Here is a 21,795-nt window from a genome sequence, read left to right on the forward strand (position 1 = left end):
GGGAACAAAGGGAGGAAATGACCTCTTCTCATATCCTCCTCCTAAATGGAGAAAAGTTAATCAAAACTTGGAGTTTAATAAGGGTCATTTTCATTTGAACAGCCCACTGCAAATTCAGCATCAGTACCGTTTACTTCTTGCCCTGAACTGACTTCTACTTTGGACTCTGTTGAATGGAAAATTGTGGAACTTTAGAACTAAAGGAACCTAGATACTTTCACTATATGTCTCATTCTTTCATTTATTCATCCATCCATCCATCCATCCATCCATCCATTCATCAACACTATCAATACCTATGTAACTGAGGCAGTATTTCCAGTCTCTGCCAGTCACGTGGTTCATGCAATGAATCCATGCCACGTATTCGTATAAGCCAAGGGCAAATAACACAAGGTCAATTATCAGCGAGTCCCTCATGAAACAAGAATCTGGAAAGCCAGGACTTGTTGAGAGACAAGAGATACACCTAAATTCCAAACGTTCCCATGTTGGGAGGAAACCCGGGATATCTGAACATAAGGCGTAAGTGGAGAGGAATCATGCTGGATACAAAGGATGCGTAAGCATAAGGAGTCAGCACCCCCCCCCCCAAGAAAGACGAGATATAGCTTCAGTGACCTAAGAGAAGTCATTTTAGGTCCCCAGCTGTTTTCCCTGATCTACCATATCAGCGCACTTCCTGTACAACTTTCTGGGAGGTGGCAGAATTACAAAGAAATGCAAAAACCACTCATGTCTACCAGATCAGGAAACAGCCTGACCGTATCAGAGACCATCAGTCACTTGTAAAACCCCCAGTGCTGTTTCAAAAGTAAGCAAGTCCCTGCTCTGGGCTCCAAGATAAGGAGCCCAAGACTCCAGTCGGCTTATATTGCTCTTGTGGCCCAGGAGCATGCCCACAGCCCCTTCTCCATGTCTGACAGTTACCTCTGCTTCACTAGCTGATACATCAATGTATCAGCCCCTAGAAGGAGCACGAGCTTCACTAACACAGGATGAATGTATAGGCATGTTTTCTAAGTATGTCTGCACAACCCATGTTCGCCTTTACAAGTGAGGACAAAGCTCCCCTTTCTCAATATTCATCCTAAACTTTATTTAACTTATTTTTCTTTTTATCCTAAACTTTAAATAAAAAAACCTCCTCATCCTTGCTTGGTGGGGGAGGGCTTTGGAAGTTATGCTCTATGATCTTATTTGCTGCAAATGAAGTTTGCTTCTCGTGACAACTCCCCAGGGTGTAGTCTCCATCTGTAACTCACCAAGGAGCAACCTCACATGAGTTTAGTTACAGAAGTTTCCACCAGCTGGGAGGAAGAAGTAGAGAGTCTTTGGCAGAAGAGATAGGGAGAGGGGAAGAGAGGCTCTCATGTGAGGTCCTGAGTCCTGACTTCACCCCTCAGGCCCTAAATCCCAAGTTTCAGGTGGAGGAGGCTAAAGGTAGATGTGGTCCCTCTGTCAACACGGGGCCAGAGGAAAACGTAGAAATGGCCCCATGGGGTGCCCGGCTGGTTCAGTGGGTAGATTTGTGTGGTTCTTGAAATCAGGGTTGTGAGTTCAAGCCCCACACTGGTCATGAAGCCTATCTAAAAATAAAATCTTAAAAGAAAAATAAAAAGAAATGGTGACATAACTGAATGAGCATGCAGAGGGTGCCTGTAATGTCATCAAGACTCCTGTAGCTCCCATGTGTCCCGACGCTTGCAGGGTGTGGAAACGAGGTGACTGTTGGCTGACAGGGTTCAAGGGAGGTCCAGCAAGTGGGGAAGTGACCCCATACCAAGGCCTGCAAAGACTTCCCAGGTTTCCTAGGCCAGGCATCAAGTGAGAGGTGCTGACAGACCTCAGTGATCTATAGGGCTGGTAAGAGCCAAATCTGGGTTGGGTTAGTCTTGAAGGGGCCATACTCCCAAGAAGCAATCATGCCTGGCTTGTACTGCGAGGACAGGTCACAAGTTCCATGAACAGAGATCCTTAGCACAGGCAGTGACAGTGACGTCTGATGGCCAAAGACAAGAAGGACGATATCCTCAGTGAGACGAAGGCGTGCAGTCTGCCCCTGCCACTGGGCTTCCCTACACCTGGACACCAGCTTGGGAAGGATGAAGAAGAGGCCTTGAGGAAGAAGGGAAATAACTATGGTAGGGAATTTGAACATGACATTTGCCTGAATAAGCCAGAGAGACTGAAATAATCTAGAAAAGACCAGAAACATTAATTAGCAAGATCAAGATTTTTTTTTTTTACTTCCTGTTCCTTACCAGGATAGTATTCATTTTAGAGAATAAAGAAATTTACATTTTTGTACACTATTTTAATGTACTTTAAAGGCTCCTTGTTCCCTCAGTTCCCATCCAGACCAAGCATCTTGTTTTGAGACACTGAGAGCTTCTCTAGGATTATACCTGGGGGTGAGGGGGGTCACAACATGGGGAAGAGACTGTGCTAGCATGTAGCCCTCCAGGTGCCACTCCTTACTGCCCCTGACACACGCATTAGGCTCATGCTCACGGACCCAGTTCCTGAGTGCCACCCCTTCCAAAGGCAAAGCATGTGATCGCCAGGCTCAGTTCATTCCCTACTTATCAGAACTGGATTCATGGTATTTCCAAAGACCTGCGAGGGGGCTGCCTCAGCTCCTTCTGAGTGGCAGCACTTCCAGCTCTCTCTGTCCTGTTCCTCAGCCTACAATTCACCTCCCCTTCCCCCCCCATCTCCCACAACCAGTCTCAGTTTCCTTCTCTGCTGGTCTAGTCCTCACTGGGACCCAAGCCCTGCAACAGACCCAAACTCCTTTGATAAGAACCTGATCTCTTGCTCGGTTCTTTCCAGCCAATCCCTCCTCTTTCTGGAGAAACACTCCTGTTTCCTCAGTTTTTTGTTTTTTGTTTTTTGTTTTTTTTTTAAATAACAATTTGCCCAAAGTGCTAAAGCCTCTGACTTCTTCACTTCAGAATCTGGGCATCAGGGGTGTTCACCTGCAGCACTTTCTGCATCCCGTCTGGGCCCTTCTCAGGAAGCTGGAGTGGGCACTGGCTCATATTTCTATGACCTCTGACCAACGGCAAAGCAGGCCGGGGGAGACCCAACCAGGGTGATCAAATGGGAATGTGTGTACCTCGAAGACTCCAGGCAGGCTCTGCAGTGCACTTGATGAACACTTCCTAGAGCTGGTTCAAGGGCCTCTTCATGTAACTCCCAGGGGAGTCTGGGTAACTGACTCTTGCTTTAGATCTACAGCTGTAAGTTTACCCCTTGAAGGAGGCTCCAGAGGGTGGTTGCTGAGTACTGTTCAAGCCACACCTGTCCCTCTGTCCCTCAGCTGTATGGGACTGTTTAACTCTGAGTGGCTGGGGGCCCTGGGCTCAGCGAGGTGGCCCTGTAGATCAGCAGACCAGCCGGGAGCAGAACCCCATTAACCTCAGACATGCATATGTATGAGATGCTGAGCATGGAGAGAGGAGACTTATCCACACCGAAGCACAGCTTGAGTAGGACTCTGGGGTTTAGAATCTTATCTCTCTGACAGTCAGGATAATGTTGCTGATCTTCCCTCTATATTCTGATTGGATATTTGTCTTCTCACTCTTTTAGAAAAGTAAAATTTTATTTAGCCCAATAGTGTCTGTGTCTGGGCCTCCCATGAGCCCAGGTCACTACTCGATACTACACAGGTTATGCGGCACTATGGTGGGAAGCGATGAAAACTGGGAGCGATTTTGATTCCTCTTGCTGGGGTTCATGATGGAGGCCAGCTCCACAGGCAGGAGGATGGGAAAGGTGCTGGGATGGGGCCAGGCCAACACCACCTTCTCTGGGATATGCTGGCGAGGGGGCTGCGATGGGAGCTCCAAGAGCTCGGTCCCCTCCCGAGGCCCTAAAGAGGGGCTACTCCTGCCCCCAGGTCCCGGGCAGCCAGCTCTGGGGGTGTCTGCACCGCTTCCCAAGCCTTTGACATCATGGACAATAAAGGGAGCTATATTGGCTGACCTTTGAGTGTGCAGTGAAGCCATCCAGAAACTCTGAGAGAGAAATGGATTTTTTAACTCATTGGCTTTGAAGACTCCATCTGCCACCTGCCCTGGCAAGGTCAGGGTGTGTTGGAGGCAGCTTGGAGTCAGCTGCCAGATCTCTGCAGGGCTCAGGGTTCAGCCCTGACCTGGTCCCTCAGCCCCCAGCAGTGAGGAGCTTCTGCCAGCTCAGCCTTCCTCTATACTAAATACTAACTACCCCGTATTCTCTCTCTTCCCTTTCTCTCGTTCATTCACACCTGCATGTTTACGTACACATGCACACACACGGGACTGGGACTTAATCGCTGTTTTTATCTTAAAGCAGAACATTTAAACGTTCGTAGAGTGTCTAAGAAGAGAGGAGAAGAAACAGAACTTCAGTATGAGCATCTGTGCCCAGTCACGCCTCAAATGATCCTTTCCCCGTTTCTGAGGTGATGGCTCCCCAGGATACCGGGGATGGGGGACTTCAGCCTCCCTTTCATGCTCTAAGACAAACACTGTGGATGAGAGTCCCATGAGGACACATGGCAGTCCCTCCCCAGGTGGGACACACATAATAATGACCATGACAGAGAACCTCATGGAGTGTTTCTTATGTGCCCGCCACTGTGCTCCCCATCCAGCCATTAGACCGTTTACTCCTCACAGCCTCCCTTGGGAGACACATTCTATTGTGGCCACCGTGCAGATGAGAAAACTGAGATTCTGACAGAAACCCACAGGTTGTGGGTGGCAGCACAGGGATATGAACACAGGCCCATCCCAGCGAGCATCTCCACCCTCGGGCTCCACTCCTCCCCCCTCCATCCTCACACTGTCCACACGGCACGGTGACCTTTCCAATCCTGCTTTTCATCTCAGCTGGTACCAGTGCCCTAATTCGGCTAGCTGCACCTTTATTTTTAAGAGGGAAAGTATGGCTTCCGCTCTGGGGATGGATATGGAGTCTGGGATACGTACTTTGAAGAGACATGATGCCATGGGACAGAGAGACCCTCACCTCCCAAAAGTGCCCGGGCACGTGGTTCCACAGAAGCAGGTGAGAAAACCCCATCACACCAGCTAAAGCCATTCTATCTGCTGCAACAAATGACTCCCCAAGTTTTGGTGGTTTAACCTCAAAAGTAAGGATTTCTCACTCACACAGCTGTCATACACACATTTGTGAAATGCCAAGTGCTCGGGGTTTAGGGACTATCTCCTAGGTTTGCAAAACCAGACAGCGCTTTTTCCTCAGATGCCAAGGCAGCTTCCAAAGCGTGCTTTCTAGACTTCCCATTGGGTTCCATGCGTGCATGGCCACTCGGGGCTCATGTGCAATGCCCCACCTGTCTTTCCTCCCCAGTAAGGGCATTGAGAGGGAGCTGCCTATGCACCAAATTGGGGCTCCTGTCTCAGCCCCACATCATACCCCTAAACCCCACTCCTTTCCCATCCTGTGTCCTGAGAAACGGAGAGGTCTGGGACACTCTGAGACCCTCCAGATTAAAAGCAAGAATTAAAGTCAGCAGAGACTTATAAGTGTGCAAAAAGTCTATTATAATTGCTCTGATGGCCATGCTACCAGCAGACACAGGTGATTATGAGCCCCCACACGGACTTCTCTGAAAGTCCCACCAGGAGCTGGAGAAGCAAGGGGCAGCTGGGTCAGCATCCATCTCCTAGCTACTTCTCAGGTGGTTCACAGGGATAGTGAGTCTCCCTTAGGGATTAATTTTGAATCCAGGAAAGAAAGAGTCCTAGCTTTGATGGCCCAGGGCAGAGGTATCCACAGGGACCTGTAAATTAGGGGACCCTAGGTGCTGCTTGAATACACCCAATGGCCTGAAGCTTAGACCAGTGCATAAGGCCTACACTGCTCTTCTCCTCCCAGCACTGCCTCCAACAAAGGGAGACTGTCCCTTCCTCCCCAGGCCCACAGCCTCTCCACAGCTTCCCAGCATGCCAGCTTCAGCCTGGCTCTCCTGACTCTCAATGGCGGCAGAGCCCATACTGATGAGGCTCTTGTCTTGGCTGCTCAGGTTGGCTTTTGGAAGGAACAGAGCTGCCTGCACTGGGAGAATAAGAGGAAAGTTCTCTGCCTGGAACCCATGCTCCTTGGAGTCTAGGTTCCCAGGGGCTCCCTGCCCTTTCCTTCCCAAGAGCAGGAGGAAGAATGCTACATGGACAATCTCACCTCCCTCCTTTGCACTCCAGTAGCACCTGATGTGGATGTTAATGCTTATGACTGGGCATTTTAATGATCCGTTTGCATGCTTTCTTCTGCCTCTCTGGTATCTATAAGCTCTTTGGAGGAAGGTTTCTTAGTCCCATCTGTTTTCTTTATCTAATATGGCATTTCACTCTCACAAATGTTACCTAATGAATGCAATTTGTTTTTGAGAGAATGAGTTAGTAAATAAATAAGAGAGTGAGTCAATGGGCAAAGACAGATGGGGGAAGCATAAACGAGAAGTAAGCGACAGGGGAAGGGGATGGTGAGTGAATGAAGGAAGGTATGCGGCAGAATGATGACTCACTGTATGCAAGGATTCACTCCTCTCTTCTTCCCTCCATACAGAACCCAGGTTTTCAGTTGGGCCTATTTCCACCCAATAAAAGCATACATTTCCCACATGTGTCCATAGGACTGTTCTGTGACTAAGTTAAATACAGGTAGATGTGTTGCAGGAGACATCAAGGAAAATCCTTTAAAAGAAAATGTGTGTGCTTTTGTCTTTTGTCTCTTTCCACTTTTCTGTGACCTGGAAGATATGTCATGGTTGGAGCTTAGCAGCCATGTTATTCAATGAGGTAACCCCCCAAAACAAAAAACAAAAACAAACCTGTACTGTGACAGTGAAGCAGAAAGACACAAGTCTAGGTCTCTATTGATTACAGAGCCACTGTAACACCCTAGATTGCCTTCTTCTGGACCTTTTAAAAATTTTTATTTTATTTTAAATATTATTTATTTGTTTGTCAGAGAGAGAGAGAGAGAGAGAGCGCACAAGGAGGGGGAGCAGCAGGCTCCCTGCTGAGCAAGGAGCCGGATGTGGGACTCGATCCCGGGACCCTGGGATCATGACCTGAGCTGAAGGCAGATGCTTAACCAACGGAGCGACTCAGGTATACCTGGACCTTTTTTTTTTTTTTAAATGTAAGAGAGATTTCCATTGCATTTGTTGTTTTGGGGACTTTCGTCACATGTAGTTGAAACTGATTCTAAGCAGCTTGTCTAGGATCACAGGTTAATGCTAGAGCCGGTCTTGGAATCTGGGTCTCTGCTCTCCCAGTCTCAAGTTCTCTCTGATGCTCCGCATACACCTCCCTATGGCAACCCGAAACTCCACACTCAGCTAGATCTTGCAGACACCTTCCAAATGTCAACCCAAAGCCACAACATGGAATCAGAGAATCCCGATCATTTTTGAAGACAAACAAAGCAAGGGATGAGTGATCAATGTTCAAAACCTACTAGATGGGTGGGGCACATAGACTCAACCTTACATTGAAGGCAATTTCCAACAACCCAGGAAAGGCAGCCAGAGAAACCCATCGATGACCATAGACCCCGGTACACTCACACTTATGGTGGCTCCTGCATTTCAATAGCAAAGCATTTCTTCTTCCACAAAGTGCAACATGTGGGAGTAGGGTCTTACCTCCACCAGAGAATGCCAGTGTGCGATGGGCTTCCGAGGATATGACAGCATTTCACTCCAGTGGTCTCTGCCCAGCCTCTCAGCTTCGTTGCCTACTTGACACACTCCGATGATCTCATTATGACCTACACTGTGAAAATGGCCCACAATAATTTTTTCTTAAAATTCTGGTATATAAGAGCAACAGCTACTCAATTAAACTAGTAGGAATGAGGGGAAGGGTGGTTCTTTTCCTTCCCTCATTTAAAACTATAGTACAAACTCAACAGCCAATAGAACTTGGGATCCAGTATTATACTTAGGGGCATAGACGAGAAGAGTAGAGCGTGACCATCACACACCTTGGCTTTTGTAACACTGGAATGGCTTAGCTTGTTCCTGATGCATGCGAAGGATGACAACTCTGGTTCTAGAACTAGGTTCAAACTTATATAATGAAAGGGAGGCCATCTGAAAGGAGTTCCTTGCATTAATGGCTGCTCAAATTCCTGTCAGAGGCAACCAAGTATGGGTAAGGGAAACGCGCCATGTAGGGCAGCCATGGTCTGGAGCTTACAAAGGGGGCAGGGTGGAGATAGCTCCTGGGGCTTCTTGCAACCCCTCTCTTCAGAGATCATGCGCTCTCATGCTCTCCCCTCCTTCCTTCCAAGCCCATCTTTGCTTCTTTGAGCTGACTTGATTTCCTCCTATAGAAAGATACTGAGCTCCTGTAACTTCAGGGTTAATATTTCTGAAAACTTCAGGGTACATCCCTGACTTGGGACAATTTTTCCCCCTTAGCAGTTTTTGGTTAGAAGTCGTCTGACTAACCAGAACAAAATCCTTTAACTCTTTGGGATCCAAACTCATGGGCTTTCTTTTTCCTTCTGGCAAAGATGAGTGGTTTTTCTCCTATTTGTATGTAGGGAGGAAGGGTGAGACATGGGTAAGGGAGTGTGAAGGATATTTGAGTCCATGCTCATTAAAATCAGTTGCATGCAGAAGCCCCATGAATTCTGCCATGGATTTTTCCAGGCAGATTCATGAGTTTACTGAGAATTGAATTGAAGCAGAGCTCATATAATCAGATTTGTCGATGCGGGAAACTTGGCAATCACTTGAAAAAAGCTGGCCTAGCTTTCCACGGTTGGTGGGCAATGGCCCCTCCTGTGGGCTGACACTATTGGTGTTGCGATTCCTGCAGAGAAGACAGGATAAGGTCTTTTGCCCGATGTGGGCTGTCACACCCCTGGGCCGCTGAGCCAAGCCATGTGTTCCCTGGGTTGGGAGACAGTTCTGCTTGACCTAGGCATCTGCTAGGAAGAGTGTTTGGGGTGCTGAAGCTGCCTTACTGACATTTCAGGAGTATGTGGGAAAATTCTTAGCTGCAAATAATATTTGTAAGATTATATTCGAAGTCAGAATGATTTTTTTTATAATTGTGCCCAGACCACGTGGGAGGTTTCCAATTAAAAAGAGACTTTGCATTTCAGTCTAATGACTGGTTTAACATGTCTAATTCCCTGTTGGTACTTCCTTTGCATATTAAAATGACTGTTTTTCAAATCTGTCCTTTAAATACACAATTGGCTACAATGCAAGCTATAAATATCTCTTCTGTGCTGTATTAATTAGAAAGTCGAGCATCTTATACATTTTAATGTACCCTGTCATCCATACTGATTCTAGCATTTTCAAGAGAACATTTCTGTTTGCTTTCAGACTTAAGTGGATGGAAATGATCTTTATTAAACACACTGGGAGAAGGGAAAAAAATAACAGAGTTATGTATTTAGAAATGTTGGTGGTGTGGCTAAAGGAATCACTCTGCTATTTTGAGTGGAATCTTCCCACAAAGGCCAGGCAGGATTGCGCGGGAGAAGATTAAGACCTGTGGGGCCCCAGTTTCCCAGGGTGAGATTCTGGGGAGTGTGCAGGGATGGAGAGGGGAGGAGGAGGAAAGGAGGAGAGGATGGGGAAGGAGAGAGAAATGAAAAGGGGGACATAGGACTTGGGTAATAGGACTCTTCAGCATGGTTTGGAAAATGCCGATTCCTTGTCAGTCAGCTTTCCCTGGGGCACTCCCCTGACTTGTTTCCAGCAGCCTGGGATGCCAGCTGGGCATTTGTGGCCCCATTTCCCCCCGCTGCCCTCCCTGCCCCAGGTGCAGCAGACCTGCCCTGAGAGAGAGCTCCAGGCATCTCACCGGTCGTAGTCCATGACAGCTATGGCCAAGTGGATTTGGTCAATGTTCTCGGGAGGGACATCAAAGACTATGGCTTCGTTGTAAACAGGGTTCAGAGTGTTCCTCTTGGTGGATGTTTTCCTCTTCTTCAGTCGTCTGCCATCACACATCAGCGATACTTTCACGTAGGGATCTGTACAACCAGGAGAAGCGGGGGGACTGTGAGGATAGATGTGGGTTCAGGGGGCAGTTTCATCACAGTGGGGTTCCACAGACGATGCAATGCTGAACTCCCTTACTTGCCTGTGGCCTGGAGTTTGAGGATTTTAATTATGATGATGCCTGGGCAGCAACGAGAGTTAGGATAATGAAGGCATTCATTCAAGAAAAAGCACAGGACTCTGTCTCCTCAAAGTGTGTGGAGTTTAAAAAGAGTGTGAAAACATCTGTTATCAAATAGGAAAACGTTCCAGCTAGAACTGCCTGGCTTCAACGGGGAGAGATGCAAAAGTATTTTCAAGACAGAGGAAAACAGGCTGCAGGCCCTGAACTCTGAGCCACCCCAGAGAATCTTCCTAGACACCATGTCTATAGGAAAGGGACAGGGAGAACACCTAGATGACAGGGAGAACTTTGGGGAGTGCAGAGCTGCCCACGGCAGCATGGCAGGGAAAGAAAGGACAATGGCTTGGTTGTGGTGCAACATGGGCAGAGGGGGACAGGTGACAAGGCTCTTTCCTGCTTCGGGTGAGACTTTTCTGGTTCCCCCTCACTCTCCTTCTGCTCAGTGGGGCATTCCCTCTCTCCTCACCTGCACAACCACTGACTCCCCGTACACTGTCCAGAAGGGACTCAGAGGACCAGAAGGGACCACATCTTTTTTCCTCTGGGAAAAATACTAGAGGACAATAAGCAGACTACATTGCATCCAGTGTCCTTTGATTTCTGTGATCAACAGCCAGTGGACTGGGTGTTTTATGACCACATTTTGGGAACCCCTGCAGAAGTTGTAAAATAGGAACAGCATATGGGGGCATTTTTTGTTATGGTTTAGAATTTAAATGTACATGTTTGAATCACTGGCAATACCAAACTACATTGTTCATTGATGAGTTTTTTATGAGGCTATAAGATTGTTTTTTTCATCTTCCATAGGCCTGAGATGGTGATTGCTTACGTAAGAGGAAAGACCCAGTTAGATAAACTCTATCAGCATGTGCAAACTGTAGGACCAGTTCACAATTATGGTGAAGAAGACCTAAGAGAGAATAATAATGATTATTCACATTAGGTAGCATTTAGTATGTGCCCGATACTATTCTTACGTTTTTATGTGCATTAACTTACTTAATCTTACAACAACCCAATGAGCCAGATACTAGTATTACCCTCATTTTACAGACGGGGTATCCAAAGTGCAGAGAGATTAAGGGACTTGCCCAGGGTCACACAGCCTAGTGCTAGGATTAAACCTAGGTAGTTTGGTTCCATGCACCTCGCGACTCTACCAGAGACTTTGTAAGGTTCTAGAACCCTATGAGGCAGTCTGAATTTGAGAATGTCCCACCTGAGGCTCCTGTTATGTCCATTGCCTTTAAATTCCTTGCTTTTATAATGGTAATGGTCAGCCTGCCAGCAGTTGGAAGATAGCAGAGGGAAAACATCAACTCTCCAAGATCCACATTGTCCTGTTGAGAAAGCACAAAGGGAGGCGTTAGAAAGTGTCTGAGTCCGGGGTGCATAAGGATGGCTACAGGGCAGCACTGGAAGGGAAGCACTTCTCCTTTTGCTCCTCGTTAGTCCCCGCTGTCTCTCCCTGACGTTAATGCCATGGAGAATCTATGCCTGGACTTTGGGGTCCCCGCCCCTACGGAAGTCCAGCCCATGCTCAGAGGGCGAGGCTGTGGAGCCCACTCAGGGCCTCCATCACCCTCTACCCAGCCCTCTGCAGCTGCACACAGGTCCCTGCAGCCTTGAATGCAGCCCCCAGAGCCATAACTATTTTCCACATGGTCCCCCACGTGGCTCCATTCATAGTGCCGCCACAATCCCCAGGGCCCCCAGGACAGAGCTGCCTGAAGAAGGGCTCTGTAGGACGGCATGGCCCCACCAACAGCCCAGACACCCTCTGTACACAGCCCCGTGTGGCCTGCAGCCTCTCAAACAGGTCCCCACCAACCCCCTCCCCACTTCCTAGGGAGCTCCCCGACTCCGCCAAACTTTCCCCACAGGCCCCACATCAGTCAGCAAAGTCCTCCCAATAATCACCATCCCTATGCCGCCTTCCCTTACAGCCCTCCACACTCCCCAACACAGCACCCCCAGGGCGGCCATAATACTTACACACACACACACACACACACACACACACAGAAACACACGGACACAACCTTCCACCTGCTAGAGCACTGCACACAACCCGGTCACACACTTGGTGTGTAGACCAACACACAGCACCTCTAGATCCTGAAATACCTAGTCCCTACCATCCGGCTCTAGATGAGGGCCCTGCAGACCCACATGTGCCATCCAAACGCAGACACTCACCCAGCCCTGCCCATGCCCAGCCTCACACAGAGCCCTGTGTGGGCTCCCTCCAGGGAGATGGGTGGTGACCCCCTGCTGCTGGCCTTGGGAAAGGTCGGGGGATTCCCACTTAACTGTAGCTCTGGCCTTCTCTTGGTGTGTCCCTATGGAGCCCCTGTTGCCCTCTGAGGGGGAAGACATCACCTCAGACAGTGTAGAGCCATTCAAGTAGGTCAGAAGACATGGTTTTCTTTCTCCTTTTTAGCCCAAGGAGAGTGTTACCAGAAAGGGGGGAGGTGGGAAGCCAGTTTATTTAGTTTCAATTTCTATGATACCTAATGTTATCAAGCTGGGTGCCTGTGTCTAATTAATACAGTTTCATCCAGACAACGCCCTAGGGAGTCTGGGTTTTGCCTTCAACATCCACAGCCTCCCCTCCTCTTCGATTCTCCAAGGATGCTTCTATTTTTAGAAGCCAAGATTCAGCTTTGGAAGGTCACCTCGCCCAACCTCCCTGCCTTGACCGCTTCTGCAGGAGGATGAGGCAAAGGGAATCTGCTTGGTCGCTAAGGCAGATGGATTGCTCTGCATCTCCGTGCGTTGCTTGCCTTGTGTAAATAAATGACCTCACTTGGCAGGCCAGGTTCTCCTGGATCCTGGAGCCCAGACCTCAAGAGACCCAGGTGGCTGGGCCTTTCTGTCTGGGGCGGAGTGAGGCAGACAGACAAGAATTCTGTGGGAGTGGGGGTGTCACACGCGACAGGCACTGGACCGTTTCATGCTGCTGGACTCCCCATAGCAGGATGGGTGTCTGCTCTCCCTGAAGAGGGAGGATCTGACCCAGCTTTCTGCTGGTGGCACGGGAGAAAAGAGAAACAACAGCTGTCCCCACAAATTATTTTTCCTTCTATACTCCCTGCCCTACTCCTTTGCCCTTTGACTTCTCCTGCCTGCCTTAAGCAGAAAAGGAAATACACTTTTTCTCCCTCAGCGGGCTGTTCACTGCACCTACCTCACCACCCCTTCCTCTCCTCCTGCCCAGAAAAATCTGAGTTTGACAAAGGAAACAGGAGTGACTTTTTCTTCCCAACATAAATCCCATTAACAAATACTCACAGTATGGCTCTTTTGCTCATGAATTAAAAGAAAAAAAAATCAACTTCAGACTTGGTGATATAGTATTCGAAAGGTCAACTAGGGCTAAAGTCCGTATTTGTACTTCCAAAAACAACAACAACAACAACACAAAATTAAAGACCAAATTAAGTTACCAAAGACAAAATGCTTGATTTGATTTCCAAGTGCTTTAAAAATAAAACAGTTAAGGGGCGCCTGGGTGGCTCAGTCATTAAGAGTCTGCCTTTGGATCGGGTCATGATCCCAAGGTCCTGGGATGGAGCCCCACATTGGGCTCCCTGCTCAGTGGGGAGCCTGCTTCTTCTCCCTCTCCCACTACCCCCCTGCTTGTGTTCCCTCTTTCACTGTCTCTGTCAAATAAATAAATAAATAAATAAAATCTTTAAAATAAATAATAAAACAGTTAAAAATTTCTAAGTCATGCAAGTAAAAATGATAAAATTCAAATACAGAAACTTTTAGTGAAATGGTAAAAATATGCCTTTTTCTTATGTATATATACCATCTCTGTCACTCCTTTTCCCAGAGTAACACTGTGAATAATCTCTATTTTTCTTTTTATCCACCCATCCATCCATCCACTCACTCCCTTACTCTTTTAACATTGGCTATAGTTGTGATGGTGGAGCACTGCTCTTTTCCAGGTGCTGAGAGCTGTTTTAGCAGTGGGGGAACATCATACCCCGTCCCTTAAGGACAGATGGGCTTGCAGGGATATGGAACAGGAATTGAAATAGCACCTAATGTTAATTTTGCTTTTTCCCCCACCAGCTGATGTTGATTTGGGGTCAAGAACCTATAGATCCCGATGTCTGCCAACATTCCCTTAAACCACTATTCTCAGTTAGAAGCAAATGTTGCTCTCCTGGGTGACATCTGGCACTACCTAGAGAAATTTTTTACTGTCCCATCTGGGGAGGCAGGTGTTCCAACATCCAGCAGGTAGAGGCCAGGGATGCTGCTAAACATCCTACAATGCACGGGGCAGCCCCTCCCTGCAAAAAGCTATCTGGTTCAAAATGTCAATAGTTTCAAGGCTGAGAAACTGCCTGACACAGAGGTACTTATATTGTCCGTAAAATTTTTTCTAGAATGCTGATAAAAGTCAAATATAAAAGGGTAGTGGAGTATTTCGCTTCTTTTTTGCTTGACAAGAATCAGATATGCAGACTGTCACTGGTGGCTGTGTGCCCTGGGGGAGATAAGGGGAAGGAAAATGTCATGTAAAGAAATGCTTCATTTGCTCCTGTTTTGTGTGGCCAAGTTCAGTATTGTCAGCAAAATACATTGGGAATTTATAGCAAGTGGTGAGTGAATTCTCCACCTGCCAATCTGTAATGTGATATGTTTGCCTGTAGTGGTCCATGATAGCTCTAGTTTTTGTCTAATTAGTGCACTTTTGTATTCCTCTTCCTAGATTCTTCTGATGAGCTCCTTTCCAATTCCATCTGCTGCAGGAATTCAGGATTAGCAAAATAGTCATGCCCATGTCTGTTGTTGTCTATTCAGGGATGAATATGGAACCCAAGCAAGGCCACTTAGGGGCCATTCTGGGATTGAAAAATTGATACTGAAATGGAGGAATTATCATTTTATTGGGATTATTCGTTGAGAAGATATGAAACTAGATTTTTAAGGTTTTTGTACTGTATATAGCACACATAGTATAATATTACTTTAAGTTAGGCTGTATATGTTAAATATTGTACACTATAAACCCAAAAGAAATGACTATAATATTAAAAGGATGTATAGCTAATATGCCAAAAAAGAAGACAAAATAGATGCTTTAAAAATATTAGATTAATCCAAAAGAAGAGAGAAAAGAAAGGGAAAGAGAATAAGATTAGAAGAGACAAATCTGACAGGAATAGAAAACATACAATAAGATGGTAAGTTTAAACCTATTTCCACAAATACATTAAATGTAAATGATCTAAGCATCCAGATAAAAAGCAAAGATTGATTTAGTAAAATAGCGAGACTCAATTTTCTGGTCTCTATAAGAAATTACTTTGAATATAAAGATATAAGTAGATTAAAAGTAAAAGAATAAAAAAGATATTCCATACTAACACTAATAAAAAAAATCTGGGGTGATTATATTAATATCAAAGTATAGGTCAGAGCAATGAATACTACCAGGACAAAAAGGATCATTTTATTATGATAAAGGGGTCAATTCATCAAAAGCATATAAAAATTCTAAATATTTATGCATCAGATAGCACATTTTCAAAATACACGAAGCAAAAGCTGATAGAATTGTGAGGATAGACAAGTCAGAGGTTTGAATACGTGAACAACACTATCAACTGACTCGGCGTAACCAGTGGCATTACAAAGGTACTCACCAAACAGAAGCAGAACACACATTCCTTCCAAGGGCACCCAGAACACAATACAAGAAAGACAATATTCTGGGCCACAAACCAAGTCTCAATTAAATTTGAGAAGATTCAAAGTGTATTTTCTGGCTGCAGTGGAAATGAATTAGACATCAGCAACAAACAGGTATCTGGAAAAATCTCCAAATATTTTGAACTAAATATCACACTTCTTTTTTTTTTTTTTTTTTAAATTCCAAATAACCCATGGCTCAAAGAAGAAATCAAAAGAGGATTTAGAAATTATTTTGAACTGAACTGAAATGAAAGCGTGACATATTAAAATTTGTGAAATGCAGCTAAAGCAGCCTTTAAGGGGAAATTTATAGGACCAAAATGTCTCTATTACACAAGAAGAAAAATCTCAAATCAATAACCTCAGCTTCCATTCTAAGAAATTAGAAGAAAGAAAGGAACAAAAACTAAAAAGGATAAATAAAAACAAAGTAAGCAGAAGAAAGGAAATAATAAATATTAAATAAAATACTGTAAAGAAGTAGACTTCAAACAATATAGTAATCACTAAAAAAGTAACAGGTATAACAAAGCAAGACCCAAGTTGATATGCTGTCTACAGGAAACCCACTTAAAATATCATGACAAATCTAAGTTAAAAAGATTAAAAACAATTAGGCCATGTAAACACTACTTAAAAGAAAGTTTTAGCGACTGTATTAATATCAAAGAATATTTAAAATCAAGGAACCGTGCCAGGAAGGAAGGGTCATATCATCAAGAGGACATTACCTTAAATGTGTATGTAATCTACGAACAAAAATTCAAAATACATTAAACAAACATGATAGAATTAAGAAGGGAAATAGGCAAACTCACAAGTGGAGTTGGAGATTTCAACACTGCCCTATCAGTAACTGACTGAACAAGCAAGCAGAAAAGAAGTGAGGCTATAAAAGACCTGAGCAATAATATCAACTAACCTGACCTGTCATTTACTTTACCCATTATTACCCCATCTAATGACAACAGAATACATATTCTTTTCAATTATACACCAAGCATTCTACAAGATAAACCATGTTCTGGGTCATAAAAAAAATTCTCATTAAATTCAAGAAGACTGAAATCATACAAAGTCTGTTCCAAATAAGACTAAAATGAAACTAGAATGCAATCACAGCTATCTGGAAAATCTGCAAATATTTGGGAATTAAATAATACTTTTCTAAATTACCCACAGGTCAAATAAAAAAGCCCACAGGGATATTAAAAGTTAATTTGAATGGAATGAAAATGATAATACAGTATATCAAAATTTGTAGGACACAGACTAAGCAGTGTGTATAGGGAAATGTTTTTAATTTAATGTTTACATTCTGGAGCTCCGCTGCCTCTGTTGGTTGGAGCCTCTGACTCTTGATTTCAGCATAGGTCATGATCTCATGGGTCAGGAAAGTGAGCCCCACTGCAAGCTCTGTGCTCAGTGGGGAGTTTGCTTGAAGATTCTCTCCCTCTGCCTCCACCCCACCCACCCCCCTCTCAAATAAATAGATAAGTCTTTTAAAAATGCTAACATTCAAACAGAGGTATCATTCAAAATAGTGATCCAATCTTCAACTTAAGAACACAAAAAAACAGAAAAAACAGGAGAAAGTCAAACACAACATAGATAAAAGGAAGGAAACAATAAATGTAAGAGTAGAAAACAATGAAAAACAAAAAATGGAAACACCTAGAGAAAAATCAATAAAACCAACATCCTAGTAAGACTGATCAAGAGGGTCCCTGGGTGGCTCAGTCAGTTAAGTGTCTGCCTTCAGCTCAGGTCATGATCCTGGAGTTCTGGGATGGAGCCCTGCATAGGGCTCCTTGCTCAGTGGGGAGTCCACTTGTCCCTCTCCCTCTGCCCCTCCCCCAGGTTGTGCTCTCATTTTCTCTCTCTCTTTCAAATAAATAAATAAAATCTTAAAAAAAAAAAGAGGATCAGGAACAAAAATTAGGAAATATTATAAATTAGGAATGTATAGGAATATAGGAAATCATTATAAAAATGGAATTGGGTACATCTACACAGATATTACAGACATTAAAATAATAATAATGCAATATTATGAACATTTTTATCCCAATAAATTTGACAACTTAGATAAAATGAACAAATTACCTGAAAGTCAAAAAACCACCATACTAAAGAAAAAATAGATAACCTGAATTGTTTTATATCCACTAAATAAATTGAAATCATAGTTAAAAACCTTCTCACAAAGAAAAGTCAAGCCCATTTAAGAATGAAATAATGCCAATTCTATGTAAGCTCTTCCAGAAAGCAGAAGAGGTGGTAACATTTCCCTACTCATTCTACAAGGATGGCAATAACCTGAGACTAAAATTGGACAAAGATATTATAAGAAAACTACAGACTAGCATCCTCATGGACACATACACAATTATCCTTAATAACATTTTAGCAAATTAAACCCAGCAATATATTAAATAGGAGATATATCCTGAACAAGTGGGATCTATCCAGGGAACACAAGTTTGGCTTAACATTTGAAAATATTAATCAAAGTAAATCACCATATCAACACACTATAAAGAAAAACCATAATGACAAACACAAAATGATCATTTGAAAAAAGTCAGTACCCATTCAGGATAGATGTTCCCAGCAAAGTAGGAATAAAAGTAGGCTTTTTTCTATTAAAAAGACACCTATAAAAAAACTACAGTTAACATTAAAGTTAATGATGATAGACTTTCTCCCCTAAATTAGGGAACGAGGCTAGGACATCTGCTCTCACCACTTCTATTTGACATTGAGCTAGAGGGTCCAGACAGTGAAATAAGGCAGAAATGAAAGATAAATACCTTAAAAAGGAAGAAGGGAAACTGCTTTATTTGCAGGTGCAATGATTGTTTATGGAGAAAATCCTTAGAAATCTATAAAAAGCTACAAAAACAAGTTTAGCAAGGCCAACAAGGTTAATACAAAAGCAACATTTTTTTCTATATACTAGAAATGAAACACTTCAGAATTGAAATTTAAAAATACATGTACATTTATTTACTTATTTTTATTATTATTTCAAAAAAATTTTTTTTTGAGAGAGAGAGAGTATGTGAGTGGGGAGGGGCAGAGGGAGGAGAGAGAGAATCTTAAGCAGATTCCATGCTCAGCACACAGCCTGATGCAGGGCTCGATCCCACAACCCTGAGATCATGACCTGAGCTGAAATTGAGTCAGATGCTTAACTGACTAAGACACCCAGTTGCCCCCAAAATACATTTACATTTATACTCACAGATAAATTTAGCGTATTATGTGTAAGACCTGTACAATGAAAACTACAAAACACTGCTGAGAAAAATTAGATAGGAAACACATAAATGGAGAGATATTCCACGTTCATAGATCGAGAGAGTCAATGTCGTTAAGATACCAGTTTTCTGTAATCTGTAAATTCAGTGCAATTCCAATCAAAAGCCAAACCTACCTTTAGTAGATGTTGACAAACTGATTCTAAAATGTATATGGAACTATAATGAACCCAGAATAATCAAAATAATTTTGGAAAAGAAAAACAAAATTGAAGGACTTAACACTACCTGACTATGAGGCACAGAATAAAACCACGGTAATCAAGAATCAAGGAGGTGTTGGCAAAAGGACACACATACTAATGAATGGAACGGGATGAAGGGGCCAGAATTAGACCCTTGTTTATATGGCCAAGTAATTTCCTACCAAGGAACCACATAATTTAATGAAGAAATGATACTCTTTTTAACAAACAGTGCTGGAATAGTTGGACATCTATTTGGAACAACAACAAAAGAAGTATTATCTTCCTTCACACGACAGGGAAGAATTTGACGGAAATGGATCATGTAAGAACTGAAACTATGAAAGTGCTAGAAGAAAGCACAGGAGAAAATGTTTGACTCTGTGTTAGATTCCTTAGATGGACATGAAAAGCACAAAGCATCAGAGAAAAAAAACTGATATATTGTACTTCATTAATGTTAAAAATCTTTCGCTCTTCAAACTCATTCTTAGGAAAGGCAACGGCTAAGTAAGCCACAGGCTAAAGGATCATATTTGCATAACATACAACCAATAAAGGACTTACATCCAGAATACATAAAGAATTCTTAGAACTCAGAGAGACAACCTAATGAAAATATGGGAAAAAGATCTGAACAGACATTGCGTTCATTAAACCATAGTGACATACCACTACACACCCACTCGAAGAGCTAAAATGAAAGACTGACAGTATGAAATAATGCCCAGGATGCAGGACAGTGGACTCTCACAAGCTCTACTGGAAATGCAAATGTTAAAACCATTTTGGAAAAACTGTTTGGCGGTTTCCCCTCAGCTGCATATACACTTGTCGAATGACCCAGAAATACCACATCTGGTTATTTCCCCCAGCGCAATAAAATCACACACCCATCCAAAACTTGTATGCACTTCTTGTGAGCCCACACTGAAAAGAAACCCAAATGTAACATCAAATGGTGAATGGACAAAGTGCGGTATATTCATATGACAAATAGTACTCAGCAACCAAATGGAAAACTACTAATGTGAGAAACAACACAAGTACACCATGAAAGTGTTACCCTGAGTGAGAGGATCTACACACAAAAGCCAACACTGTATGATTCCCTTTATGTGACATTCTGAGGAAAGCCAATGACAGTGACACAAAGTGATCTGTGGGAACGTGGGACTGGGGGCTGGGAGGAGGGGACTAATTGGAGGAGCATTGGGAAACTTCTGGGGTGACAGAAATAGTCTATGTCACTATTCTAGTGGTAGTTACATGATTGTACACATGTGACAAAACTTGTATACTTAAAATTGGTTAGTTTGTTATGTATAAATTAATAATGGGCATTAAAAATTCTGAAAAGACTCTACTTTTGTCTTCTACTTTTACTGCCTTGAGTTCAGAGACTATGCCTTAATGGTTTCAACCATTTGAAATATTATGCTATTCTTTCCTACTCCTGTCCCATTCCCTTGTGCTCAAATGTGCTCAATGCGGATTCTCCATTTGCCAGGGCTGAATTTCTATGTGCCTGTTAAATCAAGCTTGTTCATTTTGTATCTAAATCTTCTTCCTCCCAGAATTTAATTAATTATGCTTTTGTCTTTTAAAATACATTTTTTTTGTTTTACTTTGTTTTTTGTTTTGCTATTTTATTACAGTTCACAGCCAAATTAACAAATGTTTCAACTATGGTGAAAGTATTTCCATTTCTTTGCTCACTGCAAAGAAAACTGTGGGTTTCTTAAAACCCACATCATTCCCCCCTTTTGAGATACATTTTTGAGATACATTTTTCATTTTGCTTGAGTGTGTCCTTGAGAATTTTTTTTCCAGGAAGGGTTCACAGATAGTTAAAATAATCTTTTTTTTAAAGGATTTTTAAAAGATTTTATTTATTTGATAGAGATCACAAGTAGGCAGAGAGGCAGGCAGAGAGAGAGGAGGAAGCAGGCTCCCCGCTGAGCAGAGAGCCTGATGCGGGGCTCGATCCCACAACTCTGAGATCAAGACCCAAGCCAAAGGCAGAGCCTTTAACTCACTGAGCCACCCAAGTGCCCCTAAAATAATCTTTACTGTGTTCTAATTCTTAAAAGAAGTTGGCTGGGCACAGATTTTAGGTTAAAATTATTTTCTCTTAGAATCATTTTACATTGTCACAATGTCTCCCAAGTACTTCATGTTCCAGCTGGGTGTTTGATGCCATTCTTTTGTTGATTTTTTTTCCTTTCAAGGAGATTTTAAGATTGTCTCTTTGTACTTTTACTTTGTACTTTACACCTTCTGAAATTTTCCCAAAAGATATTTAGATATCTTGTTTTCACTGATCTTGCCTGGTCCTCAGTGATCCATGTTAATTAGAATTCTTTCTTTTCTTTTAATGTCTTTTCCTCCAGT

At 43.5% G+C, this 21,795-nt stretch overlaps 2 protein-coding genes across 2 annotated transcripts in view; both read right to left on the reverse strand.

Annotated features, from left to right (window-relative positions):
- The window catches only part of LOC308351818 (synaptotagmin-9-like), a 52,406-nt gene extending 42,392 nt beyond the window's left edge, over positions 1-10,014 (reverse strand). The window contains exons 1-2 of the mRNA XM_080817758.1: positions 9,849-10,014; positions 7,664-7,793 (exon numbers count right to left, since the gene is read on the reverse strand). Coding sequence (XP_080673884.1) covers positions 7,664-7,793; positions 9,849-9,997 — 279 coding nt within the window. The 5' untranslated portion in view covers positions 9,998-10,014. The remainder of the gene's footprint in view (positions 1-7,663; positions 7,794-9,848) is intronic.
- Positions 10,015-10,122: 108 nt separating this feature from the next.
- Positions 10,123-21,795, reverse strand: part of LOC308350820 (synaptotagmin-9) — a gene marked incomplete at both ends in the record, with an annotated part of 85,830 nt that continues 74,157 nt past the window's right edge. Inside the window, 2 exons of the mRNA XM_080816299.1 lie at positions 10,123-10,169; positions 11,395-11,515. Of these exons, the coding sequence (XP_080672425.1) occupies positions 10,123-10,169; positions 11,395-11,515 (168 nt within the window). The remainder of the gene's footprint in view (positions 10,170-11,394; positions 11,516-21,795) is intronic.

The sequence above is a fragment of the Martes martes genome, assembly GCF_963455335.1.
Source record: "Martes martes genome assembly, chromosome: 10".
NCBI lineage: Eukaryota > Metazoa > Chordata > Mammalia > Carnivora > Mustelidae > Martes > Martes martes.